The sequence below is a fragment of the Osmerus eperlanus genome, chromosome 1 (genome assembly GCF_963692335.1).
Source record: "Osmerus eperlanus chromosome 1, fOsmEpe2.1, whole genome shotgun sequence".
In the NCBI taxonomy this organism is placed as follows: Eukaryota; Metazoa; Chordata; class Actinopteri; order Osmeriformes; family Osmeridae; genus Osmerus; species Osmerus eperlanus.
In genome coordinates, this window is record NC_085018.1 from 21,457,324 (window position 1) to 21,482,945 (window position 25,622).

Here is a 25,622-nt window from a genome sequence, read left to right on the forward strand (position 1 = left end):
AACAAACCAAACCGTTTCAAAATCGGTTGAAAATTGAGCAAGTTATGGTAATTTAAAAAGTACATGTAGCATCAACACAATGTTATGGGTGAGCGAGTTGACTGTAGCAAGATGGCCGCCATGTGCGGACGTTCAACTCCGTTGTCCGGCAACGCGGACGAGACATCTAGTGTTTATATATATCTATGGGGAAAACCACCTCTATCAGTCTCACCACAATACTACTAGCTCACCAGCGCAAATACAGGGAAAACAAAGCTGAAGTAGTGCTTCAGTAATTGTGAACATTTTGGTTGCATATGCTCCCAAAATTGTGTCTGTGCGACCTCAAAATATATTTGAGAGAATTTGCGTGCAAATAATCCAATACAGCCAACCAGAAACAACCCAGACCGGTATGTAACTTGTACAGCTGAGCTAACTAACGCTAGCTCTACTGTGTGGGATTGCTAGAGCTATGCTCGCTGTCCCAAATAAAATGCCAGAACAAAAATGGGAAAAAGGGCTTTTATGTATTGGGCACCCTTATCATGGAATATTTTGCAGAATGATTTAAAACACAAATAACTGATACCACTTACTGCTTTTAAATCTAAAATGAAAGAAATAGAGGCAGGTTCCCAAAAATGTCAATGTTTTAAAATTAACCAGGTTACGTAACTGACTCTTAACTTTTCGTTTAGTTTTTTTTTTTTTACTTCTCATTTCTTCTGTCTGTAACTATGTGTTTTTATGTTGCTGCCTGTCTTGGCCAGGTCTCCCTTGAAAATTAGTTTTTTTTTTAATCTCAATGGGACTCTCCTGATTAAATAAAGGTTAAATAAAATTAAATAAATAACTAGTACAATGGGCTAAACATAGGTAACTAGCTACATAAGATGTTATCACCCTGGCCTGTGCTTGTGGCGTTTCTGCTGCTGTCTTTTTGTAGTTTTAACTAGCTAGCTATCTCCCAGAAGCTAATGAACTACTGAACTGATGTTCTTTAGGTAAATGTGCGTGGGTTTGTGATGATTTGTCATGGTGGCTAGCTAGTTTGCTACTGTTAGCTTCACTTGTTTTCGTCACAACATTCGAGGGACTAGTTAGGATGGGAAAATAATGAATATATATGAGAGAATATAGATTGCGCCTTGTCAAATGCAAGCTCATCCAATAAAGAGTCTTGGTATATGTCACTCAGTCAGTGGCTGCTTAGATAGACGTCCACAAACTCATTCCCTCCCTATTATTGCTGGTCATGAGCACTCACTCGTTGTCTCCCCGAACTATGAACCATGCTCGTGAGCCCTCTGATTCACCCACTTCATTCATCTAATTATAATGTGATTATCCTTGTATATTCACACACACTCACACACATTACTGACAAGAGGTTCAAGAGTGGGCAACACAGCTGTCATACACCCACCCCCTTCCTCTCCCACACGTCTCTCTGAAACACACTCAGATTGTTCCTCCATATGCCCCTTCTGACTAGCGTCTGGTCACTGTGTGTGTAGTGATTGGTCTATTAACCCTTGTGTGTGCATGAGGGCTCTGCTCCCCAGGGATGGACCCTTAAACAAGCCCCATTTTCTTGTAAGTGGTGCTATTACCAAGTATTTACATGGCAATCACACAGACATGTAGCCTACTCATACACCGGTCTTGGTTTAACATGGAAGTTTCACAGTTTTAAATTGGAAAACATTTAGCCGTTTGAGATTGAGCCAACGTCCGTGTGAACGCATGGTTTAAGCACCACTTGCTGTGTCATGGACCTGGGATCGGGGGGGCAGTGGCTACCGCCGCCACGAGCCCAACCTCACTCCCTCTGCCTGTCCTCCTTCCCTTGGGCTTCAGGTGAGCCAGTACACCTTTGCCATGTGCAGCTACAGAGAGAAGAAGGCGGAGCCCGTGGAGCTCCTTCAGCTGGACGGCTACACTGTGGACTACACTGACCCTCAGCCAGGTATTTATTGATCCTTTTCATTGTTTCATTTTTGCAGTGACCGCGCACAAATTTAAAGTAATTGCGCCAGAGTTTGCTAGCAGCTCATTTACATCTGTTGTCCCTGGACGGTAAGGATGATGCCGCAATAAACCCAGTTCACCTGACTGTATAACCTGTTCCTACTGGACTATATTCTGATCTGAGTCGGTCCAGTAACAGGCTGTCAGGTCCTAACTACACTGAACCCACCAGGTCTGGATGGAGGGAGGACCTTCTTCAACGCTGTGAAGGAGGGGGACACTGTGATCTTCGCCAGCGACGACGAGCAGGACCGTATCCTGTGGGTGCAGGCCATGTACCGGGCCACCGGCCAGTCCCACAAACCCATCCCCCCCACCCAGGTCCAGAAGCTCAACTCCAGAGGTGGCACCACCCCCCAGCTGGATGCGCCCATCTCCCAGTTCTGTAAGTGTGGTCCTCTGTCAGGAGTGTGTTACTCATGTTCCCACGTTTCAGCAGAACTACAAAGAACAACGTCATTCTGCTGGTTTCATCACCTGTCTGTCACTACTTTAACAGCTGTTTGTTTGTACTTCTATAAGGCTTTAGGATTGCTCTTCCCTTTGTGGTGGCCTATTCGTTTTATTTTTCATACTTTTCCAACATTTTTAGATGTGATTTTAGGCTTGCTTATTGAAAGGACTGGGAACACAGGACTACTTCTCAGAATACTTATGAGAATGCAGGCTACTCTTGAGGTTCTTTCCAAACTGGGAAGCAGATAATCTCTCCTCACCATATATCCTATTCTCACATCTGCTCTTTTACACACATCTGCTGTTTCCCTCTTTCTTTTTAATGTGTCCAACTCATTTCCTCTTTCACCTTTTCTTACCTCTCACTCTCTTGCTCTCTCACTTTCTCTCTCTCACTCTCCCCTATCTGGCCGTGTGTGTGTCATGTAACAACAGCAGGTCTGTGTGTGTGTGTGCTATGTCTGCTCTCTGCTCTGTGTCTTTATGTCTCTCTGGTTTGTTTCTTCTTACCCCGCTATCTTGTAGCTGGACTCAAGGGTAAGTGCTTTCCTGTAGCTGGCACAGGTTCAGATAATCCAGTGATTATCTGCCGAGAGCAATGTGCTCCCCCACCCTCTCTTTTCCTCATTTTCTTTTCAAGTCTCTCTGAACTCTCAGAAAAATCTAGATCTAGAAAACCCTTTAGTTCAACCTGTTTTAGGTTTGACATACTCACGTCCATCCTATGGAATCAGGATGCATGTGAATCTGATTTTCTTTTCGGTTGTTTTACATGCATATTTGCCTTCTCTTACTCTTACACCGCCATTGTATTGAAAGTGAACCTCCCTCTAAGCAAAATAATTTAATAAAAAAAACAACGGATTGACAAATATTTCTTTATAATCTTTATGCTTAAAAAAAAAGAAGAAAAACATGAATTAATGGAAATTATTGTTTTTGACACACAACTGGAGTGACAGTACCTCTCAGCGGCTGGTAATTACCATGTTAAAAGTGCCATGTCATGAATAATACAGTGTGCTCTCTGCACTATTATTTCGGGAAGCAATCAGTGAAATGTTACCAAATAACAACTCTCCAGTTCACACCAGCATCTGTGCAGAGTCTAGTCTATAACACTACACAAAATATTAGAAAAATATTATTAAAAACTACATTAGGTGTCTTTGGATCTTAATATTATACGTGAGTGATCCAGAAATTACCCTTTTACAGAAATGTAAGCGTCAGGATTTAAACCAAGGTAAGTGAGGTTGTGGTCTTACACTGTAGTTGTAGTTAACACTGTTTCCAGGAACAAAATGTTTTAGTCTAATCACTCTGTTATGACTACAAAGCATGTAGTAACAAAAACAAATGACATCAAGAACACAAATAGAATCCACATATCATTGCATGAGTTACATCAACTCAAACATAATTAGTCATGTCTGCTGTAAAACAACTTATAAAAGAATATGAATAAAATACCCAAGCTTCAAGAGGGCCCTCTTGCTTCTCACGTCACGAGAGCTGGCAAATATGTACTCTATCTGCCGAACTCTGAATGCTAACCATTAGGTAGTGATAACATGCCATCTCTTAACCCTGTCCATGAGCTCCTTTTGCCTGCTCGTGTAGAGACTGAACCATGGACCAATACTAGTCCCCAACACCATCCCCTCCACCACAGCACACTGATCTCCACTAGGGGAAGCTTCTCATTAGTGATTGATGAAATGATAAACATTGTACTGGCTGTGATTTTGGTTATACCAATTATATATGAAAATCCTTTGTTTGGATCCCAGGTTTAAGTTATTAGCTATTAATGTAAAATATCAATGTCAAATTATAAATATGTGATGGGGTGAGACAGGCACCAGCACTGGGTTGGAGGGGGGTGGTCCATCCTCCCTCTGTGTGAGAGGGGCAAGGTGTGTGTGTGTGTGTGTCTTCTAGGGACTTGAGTTGGGTGGCAGGGCATGGCGGTCAAACCTTAAAAAAACACGAAACAAATTGTGTGCTAAATAGCCCCAAATGATCTCCTTGCCTCCTGACTTCTCTCCCAGTTGCAGTGGATCTATAAATGAATAGCATGTGTCAATCATTGTCATGTCTGTCCTTCCCCAGCCCAAACGGGTGACTAGTGTCACTGTGTGTTACTGTCCAGGCCCCTCTTGTCCACTCTGTCGGGCTCACGTCAAACAGACGTGACAGGCCACCAATCACATGAGAGGGGATCACAAAGTCACCTTTTAGATTTGGGGAGTTGGGGCGATCATAAGCATCATAGTAGCGCCCTCTTTGTTCTCCTGGTGATTGACAGCTGGGGTGCCCCCTCTGTGCGCCTCACTCACCCAGGAACGAGACTGTTAGGCAATGCTTAAATATATGATGGAGCGATGATTATAGTGTTTGTTTCTCCTCCCTGACGTTCAGTACTGTTCAGTCATTGGCCAATTTTATGTAAAGCTAAGTTAATATTATTATTATTTTATATTTGTTGACATATCACACATATAGCTATGATTGTATTATTTTTCTATATATTTTTTTACACACAAATTATTGCAAAGTATGCTATCAATATTATCACTGACATGACAACTTTCGGTAAAGGTTAAAAAAAAAAACCTCAGTGTGTTTACACTGTGGTTAGGGGTCAGGCTGTGTGAGAGACACTTGGTTTGTATTGACATGTAAAGCATGATCACCAGCAGAGGCAGCTGTATGTCTCCCTGAGAATAGCAGCAAGCTGCAGGTCAGTGAAGCCCTGTGTCCTTAAGCCCAGGCTAAAAGCAGCGATTAGAATCAGAATAGCTGTGGATGGCCGTGGTGAGGATTAACAAGCCTGCCAGTCTGGCCTGATGTACTCACTACTGCCTAACCACGCTAACTGGTAAAGAAAAAGTGAAAATGTGATGTCAAATGTATTCATCCCCCCTGCTCCTCCCTCCCAACCCCCCACTTCTTGGTTCTTGGGTAAAAGAGGTACGTGGGTAGGGGGTCCCCTTATCCCAGCCACGTCCCGGCTGAGGGACAGTTGCACTGGGGAGAGTTTAATTATGGGGTACCCCAGGAGGGCCTTGTCCTGAGTTGAGTAGTGAAGGAAGGAGGGAGGGAGGTAAGGAAGGAGGAGGAGGGGAACATGTGCTTGGCTTGTTGCTTTCCAGGTTCTACCAAACTGCTAATTAGTGTATGGCAAGTCTAGACTTGAAGCATTGTTCAACTCATCCACAGTAAATACTAACCTTCAAAACATACTGCACTGTATAACCTGATAAGTTAAGTTTACTTAAATGGTTTTATGAAATACATTGTCTGGAGCCATTTGAGTTGAAGAACTGGATCAACTGAGGAAACAAAGTATACTTTTATAGAGTCATTGATTCATTTCATCCAGCTCTTCCACTAGAATGACTCCAGTTGATTCATTTCATAAAACCATTTGAGTAAACTAAATCTTTCAGGTTTTACAGTGTGCTCTCTTTCACCCTCTCTTCCATTGTTTACAGTAGTGTTCCCTGCCTGCACTGCCCACTCCACCTCTATGCTGCACCTGTAGTAATCCTACAAACAGGGGGCAGTCTCTGGAGATCAAAAAGTCATGCATGGATACAGGAATGATTTTTTCTGCACTGGTTATGCTGCACCTCACTTCTACCTGAGCCCCAGTTGACAGAACTGACCCCCCCTCCTCCCCCGTGACCACCAAACCAGTAGTGACCACCTGCTAGTTGACTGTGAAATTCTCCACTGACCAAAAACCTACATTGTCCAAGGACTGTGTTCATCGTAACCGGCAAACAGGTTTTTCAGATTGAGCACCGGGAAAACACAAGTTAGCTGTAAAGAGGTGGTAATTTCTGATCAACTTCAGCTTAACTTTTTTTTGCATTAGCCATGAACAGTGTTTTTTTCAGTCTCATCCTGTTAACCTGGTTGCTGGTTTTGAATGAACATCTCCAGGGTGACACTTCCAGTGTCATGCCTTTTGTCACAGTGTCCTAACTTTGTCCCCCTCTGGCTCATGTGTTTCTCTCCCCATCCTCTGGGCTAATCTCACTCTGTGTGGGCGTGGTGGGCACAGACGCCGACCGGGCACAGAAGCATGGCATGGATGAGTTCATCTCCGCTAACCCCTGTAGCTTTGACCACGCCTCCCTGTTTGAGATGGTGCAGCGCCTCACCCTGGACCACAGGCTCAATGATTCCTACTCCTGCCTGGTGAGGCTAACATGCAAGTGACATGTCAGTGTTTCCCACAGAATGTGTTTATATTTGTGGCGGTAGGCAGGGGGCGGAGACAGACGTTGAAAAAATGTGGGGCTCAGCCCAAACCTATATCCTAGTATCGGTTAGATATGAGTGTGTAGATAGGGACTTCAACAAGTAATGCCAGCACGTGTCGCGCGCGAGAAATTTCTTTGCATTAATTTGAGCGCTAAATAGTTTTTTGACCTTTATGTAATTTAAACGTTATGTTGGACTCATATTGTAATATTTGCCGAATGTATTTAACTATAAATATTATTATATTTATATATTATATTTAACTTCAATGTATCCGTTTTGGACACATTTGTGCAGAAAATTATGATACCAACCGTTTACCAAAAATTATGATACCAAACTCTGGATTGATTCTCCTGCCGATTCACTGAAAAACCTGTTCATTCTGCGCATTGATTCAGAGCGTGCACGGAGAGAGGGGGCTATTATGGAAGCAAATCAGTGACATCATGTTTAGAATTTTCAAGGCAATGAATACTTAATATTGAAATTTAAATACCAACTGATTTATTTGTTTTGAATTCATGTATTCAAATATGAATTTATCTCAATGTTAAAAATGAATAAAAATGAAGATCCCAAAATTCAAAGAGAACAAATTTCAGGCTGCTCAAATTAGAATTTTGAAATTCAGATTAAAAAACATTGAGCCCAAAAAGTTCATATTGCAACATCCAGGAAACCAAGGTATTGCTTGCCTCCTCAGACTCAGGCTTTGATTGTATGACTGACCTGCATGTATGCATCACTGACTGCCTGCAGCTACACCTGGATGAGAGGGGCCTGAGGAGAGAGATCTGCAGGTGGACCCTTCTCTGAGAAGTGAGATGGTTCGATTACATTTAGGCCTGATTGCCTTACCTATCCTTGGTATCCCGGCTGTTGCAATCAGAATTTTTTGGGGCTAAACTTTTTTCACCTAAAATCTTTTGGGTTGAAATATTTTGGGATCTGAATTTCAACATTCGAATTTTAGCACCCCAAATTTTGTTCTATTTAAATTAATGAAGCTTGAAGTATTTTTGTGGGTTGAATTTTTGGGATATTAATTTTAATGTTTGAATTTGAGCAACTTCAATTTCTGAACCTTGAAGTTTTGGATCTGAATTTTTCTTTACATTGAAATAAATGTTAAACAGTAACAAAAAAAAAATAGAAGTAATTAGCGGGCCGCCACAAATAAATCAATGTATGGGAAAACATTGTATATGCTACTGTGCTATGAATATATGCTACCATGCTAATAGCAAATGCTAAAAATACATGCTACCATGATAATAACACACGCTACCATGCTAATAACGCAAGTTAACAAGCTAATATATAACACAGGGTACTTTATAAACAATGTACAACCTCCTTTTCTGTTGGGTTGGCAAAACATTTACAATCATGCGTATGCCTAATTGTCCTGAGTATTGAATTCCTCAGGTATAAATGTGACAATGCCTCCCCCCCATCTGTGTCTGTCTGGTAGGGTTGGTTCAGTCCAGGCCAGGTGTTTGTCATGGATGAGTACTGTGCTCGTAATGGGGTGCGGGGGTGTCACAGACACCTGTGTTACCTAGGCGACCTCCTGGAGAGGGCGGAGAACGGGGCCATGATTGACCCCACCCTGCTGCACTACAGCTTTGCCTTCTGCGCCTCTCATGTCCATGGCAACAGGTACGGAGGGTGAGCATGCACGCACAGGCACACACATACACACACACTGATATGCACTGCCTGCTTTGGACCTGTGGTACAGTATCACCATATCACTCCATCCCATTCTTATTTTTTTTGTTTTCTGTGTTTTAATCTATTTTATTTTATAAATGTTCTAAGCTTTCTTGCTTTTTCCTGTGCCTCTATACTGGCCACTTACCGTGTTTCATCGTTATTTGGGATTTCTGTTTGCTGCCTACTTTAATCATTATTTTGTTTTCCTTCTTTTTATTCTTTAATCACTCACTATCACCCATGTCCATGACTTACCTGAATGATAACTGTAGTCAGAGAGTGTGTGCGTTGCTAAGCTGGCCTGTATCTAAGGCACAGCTTGGTCGAGCCCTTAATCCCCCCACACCAGAACCCCCCTCCCCTTCTAAGAAGGAACTCATCAAAATCATTGAGTTTATGAAGAAAAAGGACTTCAAGTCCCAGACTGCCTCTGGGCCCAAAAGGTAAGAAAGGGTCTGTGCCGCTTCTTCCCAGATAAATCCACTGTGAGTCCTTCCTAGCCGTTTGTATGTGTGTATGTGTGTGTGTGTATGTGTGCGTGTACATGCAGATGTGTGCGCCCATGTTTGTGGTCACATCATCATGTTTATCGTCACAAGTTTCAATATTTTCCTAATTTCATATTGTGTATATGAATAGTCAACCTGTCACGATCATAGCTGGGTGTCTAACAATATAGCACAGCCCTATCTGCATGGACAAGGGCCGCGAAGCTGAGGGCAGAGGTCACTGCCGGCTGTCTGTCAGCCTGCCCTGGCCTGACACCCTTCCATCCACCCATAAACCCTCCTGAGCTCCTCCACCTCCAGCCTCTGACAGACAGGGATGGACCTGGGGAGCACTGTCCGCTTGAGTCGTGTTATGATCAGCCTGAACAGAGAGACAGGAGTAGCTCCAAGACAGACAGGAAAGAGAGAGGGGGGGGCAAAGAGAGAGAATATGAGAGCGAGAGTAAGAGATAGAGAGAATAAGAGAGAGAGAGTAAGAGAGAGAGAGAGATAAAAAGACTGTAGGAGAACAATGAACAGAGAGCAATGGAGGGCAGGCTGAAAATACGAGGGTTGTGAATAAATAAATAAAACAGATTGATGGGTCAGAAATAGAGAGAGAGAATGGATAGAGGGAAAGGGAGAGGGGGGTGCACAGCCCCAGCCAGGCAGGGGTCTCCATCCGGTGTGCCTGGAGGTCGGGGATGACAGGATGACAGGTCGTCATCCATGATGGGAGAGTGTCTCTCCTGCCAGTCGTTGTCCATCCCAGAGTCAGACCCCCCAGACCCTGGCCTGGCTCCCATCTCCGCTGCTGCCACCCTGCTACCCTTGGTACCCCACCCCCTCCAGCCTCCAGGAATCCAGCAGGAGGAAGGGAGAGCCAGCTTTGGCCAAGACCTCAGCCTAATAGACACATGGCCAGAGGACAGGAGATGAAGACAGGAGCCGAGGCCAGAGCCCACTGACCGTTTCTGTCACCTAGGAAACACTTCCTGGTCAGGGGGGAGGGAGGGACAGCTGGGGGAGACGGGCTAAATTGAGTTGGAGTTGATGTACTTCCATCTCCAGTTGCTCATATGATAATGTAGTCAGTTTGTGTTTACCAGATGGTTTTGGATCAAATCAATGTTATTTGTATTGCAGTTACAACAAGAATCCAAACAATTGTTTGTGTTATTTGTAGTACAGTAACAACGACAACATCTTCGATTAGAATGAATCTCTCAAAATTGACTGAAGTCAAATTGAACTGCCCTCACCTCAGACAGGAAAGGAAGCACAGCTCTCCTTCCCAGCATGCCTCCGCTGACTTCAGATGTGTGTCTGTAACAGCTCATTTCCATGTAATCACGGAAGGGGAAGGGCACCAGGTTATAAAAACATTATGAAAGCAGTTTTCGATGAATGTGTTGGGATTCAGGGCATGGATTAATTAGTGTGAAATTTATTTTCTGTTTCATCACAGTTTTAGGATTTGTATGTATGATATTAGACTCCTTTCTTCATTTCTATTAGCACACACACACACACACACACAGATACGGTATAGGCTATAATTGCATGTGACATGCTTCAGATGAACACACAGAAATGCACAGCAATATCAACAATTAAAGCATGAAACACACACACACATATGCAACCCCCACAAAGACAACCGCAGCACTCCAATAACACTGTGTGTGTGAGTGTGTGTGTGAGTGTGTGTGTGTGAGAGGCTGGCCTCCTTATAGTTTGTGACACGGCTGAGGAGTGGGTAGAACGTGAGCAGAGTGCATGTGACAGAGGAGGCGCTGGTCGCCGTGACAGCGGCTTGAGGAGCAGGAGGCGTGACACGCTCCCTCGTCACCGGGCTGGCAAGATGTCATCTGACTGAAGGACAGTGAGAAAGGAAGGGGGGAAGGGGGGGAAGGAGAGTCCCCCCTGTCAGATCCGAGGAGCTGGGGGGGGGGGGCCCAGTTTGGCACAGGGTTGGGGGGGAGGGGGAAGGATCCTCTTGGATCCTGGATCATGAGTTTCATTCTGACCTGTAGAACAGGGTGGTTTCACCGCTCCCAGCAGAGCAAGCCCAGTATACCAGGCCTTTTTAGGACCAGATGACCAATGGACAGCACCCAGATCAGTGGACCTCCATCAGGAGCGCCTCAGTGACCCCTGTGTTTTGTCTCTGTTTTCCCTGGCTTCATACCATGCTCTATTTTAGACTCGGCAGTGTCTGATAATTATCCCCACACAACAGATTTCTGACAGATGACTGCTCCTGGGGCATGCTGGCCTGTGTGTAATATACACTGTGGTGCTCTGCTCTGTCCTGTGGTTCCACACAGGCCTGATGGGATAGGCACTGTGACGGTGGACGAGAAGCAGCGCTTCGAGGAGATTAAAGAGCGTCTACGCGTCCTGCTGGAGAACCAGATCACACACTTCAGGTGTCTGTTTACACAAATACATGCACACACTACAGTGCACGTCTAACGACGTCACGGCTTTGTGTCAGAGTGATAGTCATGTAAACATGTCACCGTCCCCCTCCAGGTACTGTTTCCCCTTTGGTAGACCAGAAGGAGCCCTGAAGGCCACCCTGTCCCTGCTTGAGAGGGTAGGCCTCTTCTGTGGTCCGAGAACACACATATAGTAGAATTACCAAGGCGTAGTGAGCCTGACTTCTGTGCTGCGTTGCAGGTTCTGATGAAGGACATCGTCACCCCGGTCCCTCAAGAGGATGTGAAGTCCGTCATCCGTAAATGTCTGGAGCAGGCTGCCCTGGTCAACTACCAGCGCCTGTCAGAGTACGCCAAAATAGAAGGTAGGTGACTGTTACTGTGTGCCCTCTCTGACTTTAGCCTCTAGTCGCCAGACACAGCTGAATCATCTGTCTGGAAGGAAAGAAATTCACTGTGTGGAGTCGTACTGAAGCAGCGAGTGGATCAGGAAACAAGTTCAGCCCTGTGTATTGTGTGAGACCGACGATGTTTGAGTTGATTGTTAAACATTGACAGTAAATATATTATCCTTTTGAATGTTTGATCCTAGTGTATTCTTGGTATTTAACTAAAATGACAATTTTTCCCAGCTCAGCAGTGAAAATACCCTTTGTTGAAAATACCCTCTCAAATGTTAATGTCTTTTAAATTAGCCTCTTTTTGTCTCTAGGAGTATTTTGTGTATGTCTTATGTAGCTCAAAAGCCAAACTCTAACAGTAGAGATGTGAACAGTAAGTAAAAATGCATTCAGTTCTCAGGCCCACTGCCCCTGTCCTACTCACTGTGGCTTAGTTGCTTCTGGTCAGAGTGAGGCCCTGAAGCAACTCCCCTTCTCCTCCTCTCAGGCCAGCCCTGTTCCTCTCTTCCTCTCCTCCTCACCTCCTGTCCTTGGTTCTGAGACAAGCCTCATCTTCTCCTCACCGCCTCCTCTTCCTTCTCCTCCCTGTCTATTGGCTTTGCTGCTTTCTATCTCAGTCTATCATATCTGCTGGAAGTCAGGAAGGCCAATACACACGGCCTACTGGGATTGCTCTCTGTAGCAACTCATCATGTCTCTGCTGCATGTCAGAGGTTTTCTTTAGTAGGCATGGACACTTTAGTAGACACGGACACTTTAGTAGACATGGACACTTTAGTAGACATGGACACTTTAGTAGGCATGGACACAGCACACTAATTACAAATATGTCAAACAGGATTTTCATTGGCTTTACTCAGACAGCTGAATGAGAATCAATTAGCAAAATACTAATAATTGATTGCAATTTCACATTTTATTCAAAAATCGAACCAAATTTGTGGGTGAATGTAATTTTTCCCTTGAGTATATCAACTTGTATCTCTTCAATTTTAAGCCAATTCTAGTTAATGTCTGCAAAGAAATACCTAAGTGTACTGAAGATACTGAAGGAGGCAGCCTTTAGTATCATGTCTGTTTGTTTCCTTGATCTGTTTCCTTGAAGCTGCAGACCCCAGAGAGATGTTACACATCTACATGCCATGTGGCATAACGAATGGTTAATCCAAAGTGTGTCCACTCCCTCCGCTTTTTCATTGGGCCAACACACACACACACAGACACACACACACAACTTCACAAAGCCCCAAACTGCGCTCTCTCTTTCTTTCTTACTCTCTCTCTCTCTCTTGCGTGATCTTAATTCCACCAGCATCACATAGGGAAACCTTTGGTGACCTTATGACCCCCACATGCAGCCTTGCACCCACCCTCTTCTCTTTGACCTCTGACCCTCTGCTCTGATCCTCTGACCGCAGCCTCTTGCATGCCCCGATCCTTTCTCCTGTAGGGAAAAAGAGAGAAATGTATGAGCATCCTGTCTTCTGCTTGGCGTCTCAAGTGATGGATTTAACCATTCGTGAGTACCTTCCTCATCCTGACGCTCTCCTAACCCCTCCCACTCCTCCCACATTCATTTTTTCTGCTTCCTCTCAACTTCTCAATTTGCACGCTTCCTCTCCAACCATCTGATCACCTCTCCCACGGCCTGCTGGCTGATGTTCTGGCTCGCCGTTTCCCTCCTCCCCCCCTCCTCCTCCTCCCCCCCCCCCTCCTCCTCCTCCTCCCCCTCCGGACTTTTGATCTGTTGCTTCTGTGTGTGAACGCCATGCCGTCAGTGAGAGCTTCCTGAAGGACTGTGTGTTTCTTTGGGTCCCAGTCAGGACCACAGGTCCGTCTAGCCGTGACGACGTTTCAGTGAGCTTCTTTTCTGTTCTTCTGCTCCGTCTGTCTGCAACTTGAATGCATTTTTACTTTGCTTCTGTGTACAACCCCTCAGTCCTGTCCAACCATGCCTCACGAGTTAGATGCTGCAGATTTTACTGTAGGTTCACATACATGTACAGTAACAACAACTGCCAGAAAGAACTGGTAACACATGTTGATGATTTCACGGCAACATGAAAGTGCTCAGTAGCCTCAGGAAAGAGAGGATCTTCACAACATATTTTCTGTGTCCTGTCTGCCTACTGTACGTCCTGACTGAATCCATCCAAGTGTCTCACTCTTTCTTTGTTGTTGCAGGTTCGTTATTGTACTTGTCCTGAAATGTTGGGTTGTGTTCTTCAAATGGATTTCAAATCATGTCTGTTTTGTTTGTACGGATTTATTTTCATTTGTTTGGTTGTTTTAGTGTGACATTGACTTGTGAACGACAGCCCCTGCTAGAGGTCTTTGCCCCTGGGTCTAACATTCTAGGATCTCGCTGGATGGAGGATAGCTGATCACTGAATCTCAAGCCTCCTGAACTTCTGCTCCTCTCATCCTCTGCTTTTCTCAATGCTGAATATCTCCTCTCTTTCTCTCACTCTTCCTTTCTCCCTCCCTCCCTGGCTCTCCTTCTGTCCTGTTCTCTTGTAGCGGAGAAAACTCAGAAAGATCTGAAGGATCCAGGTGACACCACATATCTGACTCTCAGCCTCCTTAACTCATTATAGTAGCATATCCCTAACCGCAGTAGTCTTAGCAACATAACACCTCACTGCCTTCCTGGGGCATGGCTTGGGAATGTTACAGGAATGTTACAGGAACGTTGTGACAGCGTTATGTTTCCACACCCCTGTGGTTCTCCCCTGCACTGCATTCTAGAAATGGAGATGCAGTCCACCCCGCAGCCCACCCCCCTGTGGTGGGTGGGGTCCACCCCCCCCACCCCCCCCCCCCCCTTGTGTTAGCTGGATCTGGAGAGTCTTAAGATGTTTCCTCATCTCCAGAAAACCACTGTGGAGAGGAGAGGAAGGAGCCATGTTAATACTGTCTATGACTCCTTTGAGTATTTCGCCTGTCTTTTAACAAATGCAGAGTTGGCATTGCTTTATAGCATACATGCCGTTATCATAATGTAGCTTTGGTTTCTACGTTTGCCAGAATTGGCACATTTTGCAGCAAGCTGTAAGGCAATGCTCCTGTCCAAAATGCATGACTTAGACCCATACTGTATCTCCAATGTGTCAGAACAGAACCATTTGATAAACAGTCCACAAGTATTTCAGATTAAGACAAAAAATATATATATGTAAACGGTTGAATTCATGACTTAAGGTTGACATATAGCATGAATAAAATCTGTGGATAAAAAACTTGATGACTGATACATTGGAAATACATAAAGACACATTTAGAGGAGGTTAGAGCAGACAAATCACAGGAACTGTTGGTATTCCAACAGGTGGATGCTGTGTAACCTTTCATGATGCCCAGCTAAATCAAAGTTTTCATATTTAGCATTGCTACTTGAGAATAAAGACAGCAGACCGTGTACAGCAGCACCAGAGACCTCGGGTTTAGTTTAGCTGCTGTGTGTGGAACCAGCTAGTTTATGAACCCACTGGATAGTCGGCCTTCCAACTCCTTGCTGTCCTATAGGAACGCAAAAGAACGCTGCTAGTGTCTATGGTAACATGACAGAAGTCTGTCGCCCAAAGTACAGCTGATCTTTGCAATATTGCTCAATGCCCTTAGTAAATAAGGAAAGAACTGCTCTGTGTTTGGGTGCCTATTCTCTGAAAGCCTCCATCCGTACTGGTGACTAGACCATCACTTTAGCTCGGACAGTCAAAGAGGCCATCCGCACGCACACAACACAGAGCCGAGGCCTAAAGTGCTGTAACAGCGTGTGTGCGGCGCAGAGCCTTGACTCTGTACGCCACCAATTAGACCCCTACCTCTCCGCCAACTCCTGAGCACAAAGGAGGATGTGTGTGCAGGACAAAGACCACGAGGACCCAGCAGTGACCAGGTCTTTACCTCACTCTGTCCCTTCCTAGCTGCAGCACTGTATGACACTGTCAGAGTGCGTTCAAGTCTGTCAGACCTAACACTGACCTCGTTGTGACATAGTTTACCTGACATGGCATGAGAGGCCGTAGGAGAAGAATTTGGATGGGCCTCGCACGTTACGATAATGGAGTAAATATTTCAGCTGCTCGGTTCTTCAACAGACAAGACCCTCTCAAAGGAGCATGGCTTTTAATCAGAACTGTCTTAAGACAGAACTTCCTTTCATACTCCTTTCTACGCAAAATATATCATCACTACTTATTTTGCCATCTGAACTGTGTGCCTTGGTTCTGTTTTGTCCAGTCACACAATCGATGTCCATAGTCGTGACAGTAAACAGGACTTGTCGTCATTTTTTGTTCTCCAAATGTGTAAACAGCACAAGAGAGCACTACTCTCTCCTTCCTGCCAGGGTCACAATATAATAGGGTCACAGTATAATATCTGTGGTACTTCCTAGTTATACAACATGCTTCTTCAGCCTGGCTCACAGTAACCCTAAAGCATAGCAGGGGAAAACGGCCAGGACACCGGAAGTTCAAGTCTGCAACATTCAAGTGTGTGGGTGTCCAAACATATCACTTCCATACCGTAAAGGCCATGAGCAGTGCACGACCTTCTGGACATGCATGATGACTGTGGAACATACCTGTTATTTTCAATTCTCTTATAATTTGACTCATTCTACCAGCTTTGTTCTTGACGGTCTCATTACTGTGTTAATACTGCTGACAGATACAGGTACCATTGCGAAAGAAGCCTACTTGTTTACCCACTCCTGAAGGAATAGATCAGTCAACATCCTAGTTATCAGATATTTTTGCGTCGTATAGAAGCATGCTTATGTACCTTTTATAATAAGAGCTTTTGAGGGAACAGTAGAGTACCGTGGAGCAGACTTTAAGGGAACATCTACAACTGTACCACATTGACTTTTCACCCTTGTGCTTCAGAGAATGTAGGGCGCTTAGTCACTCCCGCCAAAAAACTGGAGGACACCATCCGCCTTGCAGAACTAGTCATCGAGGTCCTGCAACAGAACGAGGAGCACCACGCAGAGGTGAGTGTTGGTAGAGGATAAACACACACTTTATCTCTCTCTCACGCACACATACATACACTCACATGCACACACGCAAAACCACACACTCAAAGACATACCTGGGTAAATCCTAATCCAGGCGTGTCTTTTATATGGCAGTAGAGAAACCTAGGCCATGTGAACTATCTCTGTATGTTTGACAGGCTACAGGCACAGGCACAGGGAAACAGTCGGTACAGTATCCGTGTCTCCTTCTCTCTGCCTCGTCTCCGATGCATGTTAGAAAGATAGATGCACGGTAGGGGCTCAGGGTGTGGGCTCAAAGGTTAACAAAGGGCCTTGGACACCCCAACCTCTGACTCCCTACTTGATACTTGTAGTGTCTAAGACTGAAAGGATATAAACAGAACAGTGTTGTTGTTGTGATGTTCAGGACTTGGTTACTGTGTTTCCTGTACACTCACTTATCGCCTCCAATGGAAATGCCCCACACACGCAGCATCTATTACACCTATTGCATAAAGGGCTTTCCTTTGATGTCATATCCTGACAGCTCTGCTCTTTTTGGAAACGGGGCTGTCCCTAGCAGAAGGTGCATGGGACTGCTGGTCTGGTGGGGTGTGATCATGATTCACACTTCCAGCCTGCAAATCATGTCACATCCTTTTTATTCAGGAACGCAGGAATCCCTCTGCACACAGACTTAGTTAAACACTTTTGTTCAGCATTTTGTATATTGTATGCTTTATTTTCTCATATGAACAGTCTCTCAACATAATGTTGTTGTTTTTTTTGTTTTGTTTTTTAAAGATAGCTTTCATCCATGAAACATTTCTGTCTCCTTTGTTTTGAATGATATGTTTTATTTCCTCCACTGTAATCTTACCATACTGAACCAACAGTTTCTAGAACAGTAAACCTGACTTAAACCCCTTCCTGTTCTCTCACATTTCATTTTCTTAATGGGGAATATTTGGACAGGGAAAAGAGGTACGTGACTGACCCTGACCAGATGAGACCATCCACATCCCACTGCATGGTTGAAAGATGCCCACTGTCCCAGAGTGGTCCCAATCTTTGCCATGACCCTACTAATTTGCTGCCTTGTAACTTACCTGCCTTGTGCTTGTGGTCAGCTTGGAGGATTGAGCAAATGCTTGTCAGCCTTCTCTAGTCTGAGAACTAGATCTGAGGTTGCCTTTGGTAATAAGCAGACCTCAACAAGCACTTTGGTGGTGCTCTGTCGATCTCAAGACACCAAGCATCCCCATTCCCCCCTGTCTAGTACCACCCCGTCTCTCAGAAATACTCCCACGATTGCAAATTGCACCCCCTCCCACCCTCTTGTATGCCTGCCCCTGGTGTAATTTGAACTGCATAGACTATCTCCAAGCCTATCCTCCACAGTCTTCTCACATGAATGTGTATGAAGCCCTCCTCTGGTAAGTAGAACATCCAACATTCTGATGTATCTCCATTGGATTGCTGTATTTCCAGGCAATGGAGAAGAGCATGCTTTGTACACTGGACAAAGGTTCACCATGAAGACTCAGGCATTTCTTTTGAATGCATATTTGTGATTTGCTACCATTGGACATGGACAGCAGACCAGCTAACCAGCAAAATCCAGTAATCTACATATTCCACAGACATGACTTGAACTCAATCTTTTTTTAGTGTTGGCTTATCTTTAGGAATTTACCCAAAAAGGAGTGCTGCTATATGTTTGCATTCCATCTCGAATGCAGGGTCTGATTTGATTGAAATCGCAATGGAACCGAGCCCAAATGCCGGTGCACTGTGATATCTAGGGTCATGAGCCTAATTTGTCATGCTAATGAGATGCCCTTCCTGGTTATTGCTGGTGCTGTTGCTGGATTATCCATGCCATCTACCCCTTGGCACAGAGAATTCCCCAGGTGCATGACCCACACCCCCATGGGCATATTCACATCTGTGGGGCGACGAGACGATGTGAATGTCTGAGCCCGGCCTCCTCAGGTGCCCCTGACAGCCCTGGGGGAAGCAGGGGAGCACGGCAGAGTGTGGACGCATGAGACGAGACTGTTCCCAACGCAGTCACTCCACTGCTTCTGCTAACAGAGGCACTGTCTAGAGATAGACAGGTAGAGCGGCTCCCTCTATCTGGACGACTCTGTCAGAGGGCTGGCGTGACAGAGCAGCCCCGTTGTGACACTTCTCAAGGAGCTGTCGATCTCTGCCTCTGTGGGCCAACAGAAAAGTCCAGGTTTATCCTGCAGGGGCACGATGTTTCAGCCTGCCGCTCAGCTGTGAAGTGGCCCGCGGAGATCTCTGTGTGATGTCTCCGAGGTGACAACTTGACTTATTGTTAAAACGCGAGATGGAGAAGAGCCCCTTTATAGATCAGTGGAGTAACGTTCCTCCCTTTTCACCTTTCCCCTCAAGAGTATGAGACTGTGAGACTTGCACTTAAAGACGTGCTCGGAGTGTGAATTCACAATCTTAACTACCTTTCCCCCCCCCCTCTCTTTGTCTGTTTCTATCTATGTTTCCTGTTTCTCCTCTTCCCTTCTGTCACCTCTTCTGTCTTTGACTATTCTCTCACTGCTCGTGTGTCTCCCCCTCACCTTCTCTACTCTATTCCTCTCTCTAACATCTACCTGCCCCACCTCCTCGCCCCCTCTCCTCCACTCCTCTCCCTCTCCCCTGGTCCTCTCCACCACCCCTCTCCCCCCTCTCCTCTCCCTCTCCTCTGGTCCTCTCCTCCACCCCTCTCCCTCTCCTCTGGTCCTCTCCTCCACCCCTCTCCCTCTCCCCTGGTCCTCTCCTCCACCCCTCTCCGCCCTCTCCTCTCCCTCTCCCCTGGTCCTCTCCTCCACCCCTCTCCCCCCTCTCCTCTCCCTCTCCCCTGGTCCTCTCCTCCACCCCTCTCCCCCCTCTCCTCTCCCTCTCCCCTGGTCCTCTCCTCCACCCCCCTGCAGGCGTTCGCCTGGTGGTCGGACCTGATGGTGGAGCATGCGGAGACGTTTCTGTCCCTGTACGCGGTGGACATGGACGATGCTCTGGAGGTCCAGCCCCCCGACAGCTGGGACAGCTTCCCTCTCTTCCAGCTCCTCAACGACTTCATGAGGGTTGACTGTGAGTGGCCGCACATGGACCCCAACCCGCAGATATCCAAACAAGGACTGATTATGAACGGACACGCACAGATCCTAGCCCTCCAGATTTATGCAGAACAGCAGCCCACACTTGATGTGATTCCAGAGGAGGCTGAGGGCACACTCCCCTGGATCAGGCGTCTGGGGCCGGGCTGTGGAGTCATTGTGAAGCCCCACGGGGAGACGGAAAAAAACGAATCACCCCGGTTGGGATCCGAGTCAAGTGGAACGTGTCGGTGAACGGCCCGGTAGATAAAAGGTCAGGAAGCGGAGCCGCATTTGACAGGGAGGACAATGGAGACCTCTGAGAGCTCCTGTAGGAGTCTCATCTGGAGCGGTTGCTGTGGGCTCTGTCATCTCCCTAATGACCTGCAGTTGCCTTAGGAGCGCTGTCCAGGGTCCTGAAAGCGTGAGAGAGAATAGCAACACTTAAAGCAGCCTTTGTGAACTGAAACTGCCTAGTTATAATTGTCCCTGGAAATAATTTGTATGGCTTGTCAGCCGAGAGTCTAGCATTATTTGCAGTGTTGGAACCTGCACATTATTGGCTAGATAGCTTTGAAATGAACTGAATATGTGCATTTCATAGCATTACATGACATTCAAGATAGGTAAATGGTAGATATAATTTTCTTTTTAGACTCCAGTAGTCTTAAAAAAAGGCATTAGATATACTTACACAGTCAATGTGTTACTCACTGCATAAGATGTCTTAAAGGGGAAACTGAATGGAGGTGTCCAGTACTGGTAACCACGTCACAACAGACATGATGGTGCTCTACAAATGGAACAAAAACATGACACACACACACATCTGTAAACAGTCCATCTCACTGGGGCATTCCTCCACAGAAGGTCATCGGCTGTGTCTCCCTGTAGCTGTTAGCTTATGTGGCAGGAAATAGCCTAAGCACCAGACAGGCGCAAAAGTCAGATGCCATTCAAGCAGTTAATGAGGTCTAAAACAGTGGTGCCTTGGAGTGAGGCAAGGCCTGCGACCACACTCCTGGACTCACATCCAAGTGTACATCAGCCGCTCAAGTGGCTAATTGGATAGCAGCAATCAAGGAACAAAACAAACATCGCACCTACTGTGTATCAATGACCTTGACTCCCACGCGCACTCACGCGACACACAAACTCCTACTCGCGCGACACACAAACACACACTCCTACTCACGCGACACACAAACACACACTCCTACTCGCACGCACATGCTCAGAGGGGGAGAGAGAAAAGGAGAGAGCGGGAGAAATAGAGAGAATGCTCAAAGGGAGAGTGAAGAACAGACACACCGCGTGGGGCCCTGAGGCATCGCATTAGCACACACTGGCCTCCATTTTATCTCCTGTGGTCTGTGTTAACGTTGCCTTTTTACCAGTTGGAGCCAGTGGAGAGTCAAATAAGAGACTTGTGTGTCCTGTAGCATTTGTTGTGCATGTACAGTACCGTTCTGGATACTGTGCCATCCTGCATCCCAAAAGAAGAGCAACTACTAAACTCCCCACAGTTATGAGCTACTAGCTATTATATTCACATTTCTATTATTATATATTAACTATTATCTATCACTTTTTATTAAACCGATCATTAGGACATGCACAGTTTTAGAATAAATCAATATTATATTAATTTACGCACATGATATACACATTACGATTCCATTGTTGATCGTGTAAACCAATTCATTTAGGTTTATCTAGGATATGAACAACCTTGTTGATAAAACAGCTGGCACTTGTCTGTCCCTCTCCTCAGATAACTTGTGTAACGGGAAGTTCCACAAGCATCTGCAGGACCTGTACGCTCCTCTGGTGGTTAGATATGTGGACCTGATGGAGTCCTCCATCGCTCAGTCCATCCACAGAGGGTTCGAGAGAGAGTCATGGGAGCCTGTCAAGTAAGGACATCATTAGTACAGCACACATCAACGTCTTTGTACCATTTGAACCCTTTGGTTTAGTCAGTTTTTACTAGGGATTAAAGATCCTTAGTTGATTTGCAAGTCTATTGTTTGTGTTTCTGTTTTCTCGCTAAAGGTAAAATACTAATCTGTCTGAAACTCCAGTATTTTAAGCCAGTTCTGGTCTGTTGCGTTTTGTCTGTGTACCCTGAGGAGATTATTCATTTGTTGTTCATTTTTAAACAGTACATCTGCTGCAACTTAACCACTGTTACCACTCACTGTTTTCTTTAGCAATTATGCCGTAAACCATATGCTCAATTAGTCATCCTGAATCAACACTGTATATTGTGTTTTTCAATAGTATTCCCACCCCTACTGTTACAGTGTCAGGGTCTTCACATTTTAGTCATATTTTTTCATTTACTGTACCCTTATCTAAATGTGTGGGAAAACTGTCTTTTGTTTTGTGTGTAGTCGTGTGAGCTGATCGGTGATCAGGTTTGCTTGCTTTCCCTCTAGCTTCTTCAGAAATGCCCCTTTTCTCTCATTTCACATTGCTTCTTCGAACCATCTGCATTCCTTCTGTTATAGCACATTCTTTCTCCTCTCTGCCTGTGTCCTCTCTACAGGAGTATAGCAAGTAATCTGCCCAATGTGAATCTACCAAATGTCAACCTCCAAATGCCCAAAGTACCAAATCTAACAGTGCCAAGTGTTAACCTTCCACAAATGCCCAGCTTTGCTGCACCCAACTGGATGACAGCTATTTGTGACTCGGAGTGTGTATTAAGTATCAGTTGGAGCCTGAAACATCCATGCGTGTCCTTGGCATGAATATGTCACATATTCCCCACGATACCAAGACAAGTTGATATTGAAACTTGTCAGCTGGCCCAGTTTTACTTGCTAACTAAGAGATGAACATGCAGGCTGCTCTTTAGATCACCAATCTGGATGTCGTAGCTGACAGGAACGTTTTCTCATGGCATACTTTGACACAACGATGCTAAATGTACAGAGAGAACTAATAGTTCTTGTCTCTCAAGTGTCATCCTATTCCAAAGCAGAACACACACAAAAAATGCATAACATTATATTAAACCATATTTAGCGTGTGTGTGACTGTCTGCGCAAGAGAGAAATTGAGCGAGTAGCAATGGAATATAGAACCTATGTTTAGACTTTATATTAAAAGCACTCTCTTTCGACACCTTAAGGTACAACGACACATTATCTGTGCCACTCTTAACGAAAGTGAAATACAGTCTACACCAACCAGCAAAATGGGTGTGAAGAAGAACGTTCAAACCGAGCCACACTCAGTGCATCCTGCAGAGTGTGACCTTCACACCAGCTTTTAAGATTCCAAGTTCCATGTTTGTAGGCACTAGACCGCCAATCATACCGACCTCTCCAGGTGTAACTCAACCTGTTTAAGTAAACATGATGAGAAGCACATGTATACAGTCAATCACTGCACACTCAAGGAACATGAGAGGTGAAATAAGAGGTGAATGTTTTTCTCTGCCAAGTCAGAGCATCCAAGTGCATGTTGGAAGCAGGCCCAGGCTCAGGTGCTGTGTGTGGCAGCCAGAAGGTGCAGCCAAAGTCCTCTGAACGTGGAAATTCCTAACTGACAGATTAGCGTCACCTTGAAAACATATATGTGATAAAAAGCCTATAGACACATTTTGGCTCCAGGAAGCTCCATGGATCCCAGACTCTGCCTCCAGAACCTTCCTTATGTTTCACCTGGAGCCATGTTCATGCCAACGCCACCGCATTGAATACAAATTGTGCAAAGAGTTAGTGGGATTTCAAAATGGAGACCCTACAACAGCTCTTAATTTGCCTCCTGCATGTGTTTGAACCCAAGGACAGAAAGATACAAACACATTACTTAATAAAAATGGGAAAAATAAATGTATTAACATAAAGAATTGTAATTTGATGACTTTTAAATTTAAGTATTACCTCCTGATAGTTGTTGATGTGAACTGCAACTTTGGTCAAGTGCTCAAATTCCACACATTTATACCTTGTTGGAAACATAGCCTTACAACAACATCCAAGTGATACGTTTGTATCTTTCAGTTGGGACCCTGCTGTCCCCGTTCAGTGTGTCACTGTGGGGTGAATAACAGAGCAGTGTTTACTCTGAGTTGGGGCTCCTTAAACGTTGAGGAGGACCCCATGTCTGAGTCGGCTTCCTGGAGGCGTCTGTCTGTCTGCAGGACTTCAGTTTGGGTGGTAGAGGGTTTCACAACACAGCATGCAAGAATAGAGACAACGTTCGTAACCTCAGCCACCTACCTAGCCCCCCCACCCTCCTCCTCCTCCTCCTCTTCTCTGTTTGCTCATTGATGCTCTGAAGGGATGCTTTTCTCATATGGGTCCTATATTTTGACCATTTTACCAACAAAAACAGAGACACATAAGGCACTGTGCACTAACCAGAGAAAATCACTGGGCTCCATGTCTCTGGTATCCTTCCTGCTCTGCCTCAGAGAACTCCTGGAACCCATCCTGGTGTGTGTTCCTAAGTCTGTGTTCCTAGGTGTGTTCCTAGGCATTCACCTGCCTACTTACCTGGAGTGAGCATGGACCCCACTCTTTCCCAAATAACCACTCTGGGGTCTCATAACCAATTCAGGGTGGTTATTGATTTGATCAGTGGTGATGTCTGTTTATTTTTACCCTGGACTGATCACACATATTTCAGTGCTTGTATTGCACTAGCTCAAAGACGGCTCAACTCCAAACACGATCATCGATCAGTACATGGTAAAAAAAAAAAAGGTTCATCCAGAGCCATGGATGTATGCGTGGTCCCCTGTTCCCTCGTGTTGTATTCTGTCCCCTAGTTCACTCTTCTTGGTGCCTGTGCTTTTGGGGTTGACCTCTGACCCCCTGATGTCTGGCCCTCCTCAGTAACGGCTCAGGAACATCAGAGGACCTGTTCTGGAAGCTGGACGCCCTGCAGACCTTCATCCGGGACCTCCACTGGCCGGAGGAGGAGTTTGGGAAGCACCTGGAGAGCAGGCTGAAGCTGATGTCCAGCGACATGATCGAGTCCTGCATCAAACGGTGAGCCGCACGCTGGCCCCCATGTGGAGACACAAGCCTTACGATCCATCACACCAACGTTTCCTGTGTCTGCTGTGTAATCATGCGGCGATGCCCGTCACGGAAACACCCGGACTAGCGCGTGCGATCTCTCCGCAGGACGAGGGTGGCCTTCGAGGCGAAGCTGCAGAAGAGCAGCCGGACTACTGACTTCCGCGTGCCTCAGTCCATCTGCACCATGTTCAACGTGATGGTGGACGCCAAGGCCCAGTCTGCCAAACTGTGTGCCATGGAGCTGGGCCAGGAGGTATGGTGTTCCCCTCTTCTGTCTGTCCTCACCAGCCACACGCCACGGGGCTGAGAGAGAGAGAGAGAGAGAGAGAGAGAGAGAGAGAGGGGGGGAGAGAGAGAGAGAGAGGGGGGGGGAGAGAGAGAGAGAGAGGGGGGGGGGGATAGAGAGAGAGAGAGAGGGGGGGGATAGAGAGAGAGGGAGAGAAATAGAGAGAGAGGGGGGGAGAGAGAGAGAGGGAGAGAGAGAGAAAGAGAGAGAGAGAGAGGGGGAGAGAGAGAGGGAGAGAGAGAGAGGGGGGATAGAGAGAGAGAGAGAAATAGAGAGAGAGGGGGGGGGAGTGAGGGAGAGAGAGAGGAAGAGAGAGAGGGAGAGACAGGGAGAGAGAGGGAGAGAGAGAGAGAGAAAGGGAGAGAGAGAGAAAGGGAGAGAGA

General features: G+C 45.7%; 1 protein-coding gene across 6 annotated transcripts in view; it reads left to right on the forward strand.

The window, feature by feature from the left end:
- cadpsa (Ca2+-dependent activator protein for secretion a) overlaps positions 1-25,622 on the forward strand; it is a 76,717-nt gene that overhangs the window by 33,836 nt on the left and 17,259 nt on the right. Inside the window, exons 10-24 of one of the 6 annotated variants that reach the window (XM_062469994.1) lie at positions 1,846-1,954; positions 2,189-2,401; positions 6,548-6,684; positions 8,228-8,415; positions 8,745-8,915; positions 11,291-11,392; positions 11,499-11,562; positions 11,646-11,769; positions 14,326-14,358; positions 16,698-16,804; positions 19,750-19,906; positions 21,686-21,827; positions 22,463-22,612; positions 24,765-24,920; positions 25,059-25,206. In XM_062469994.1, the coding sequence (XP_062325978.1) occupies positions 1,846-1,954; positions 2,189-2,401; positions 6,548-6,684; positions 8,228-8,415; positions 8,745-8,915; positions 11,291-11,392; positions 11,499-11,562; positions 11,646-11,769; positions 14,326-14,358; positions 16,698-16,804; positions 19,750-19,906; positions 21,686-21,827; positions 22,463-22,612; positions 24,765-24,920; positions 25,059-25,206 (2,001 nt within the window). Of the gene's footprint in view, positions 1-1,845; positions 1,955-2,188; positions 2,402-6,547; positions 6,685-8,227; positions 8,416-8,744; positions 8,916-11,290; positions 11,393-11,498; positions 11,563-11,645; positions 11,770-13,255; positions 13,325-14,325; positions 14,359-16,697; positions 16,805-19,749; positions 19,907-21,685; positions 21,828-22,462; positions 22,613-24,764; positions 24,921-25,058; positions 25,207-25,622 lie in introns of all 6 variants that reach the window. The other 5 variants (XM_062470002.1, XM_062470028.1, XM_062470011.1 and 2 more) reach the window with 5 other exon arrangements.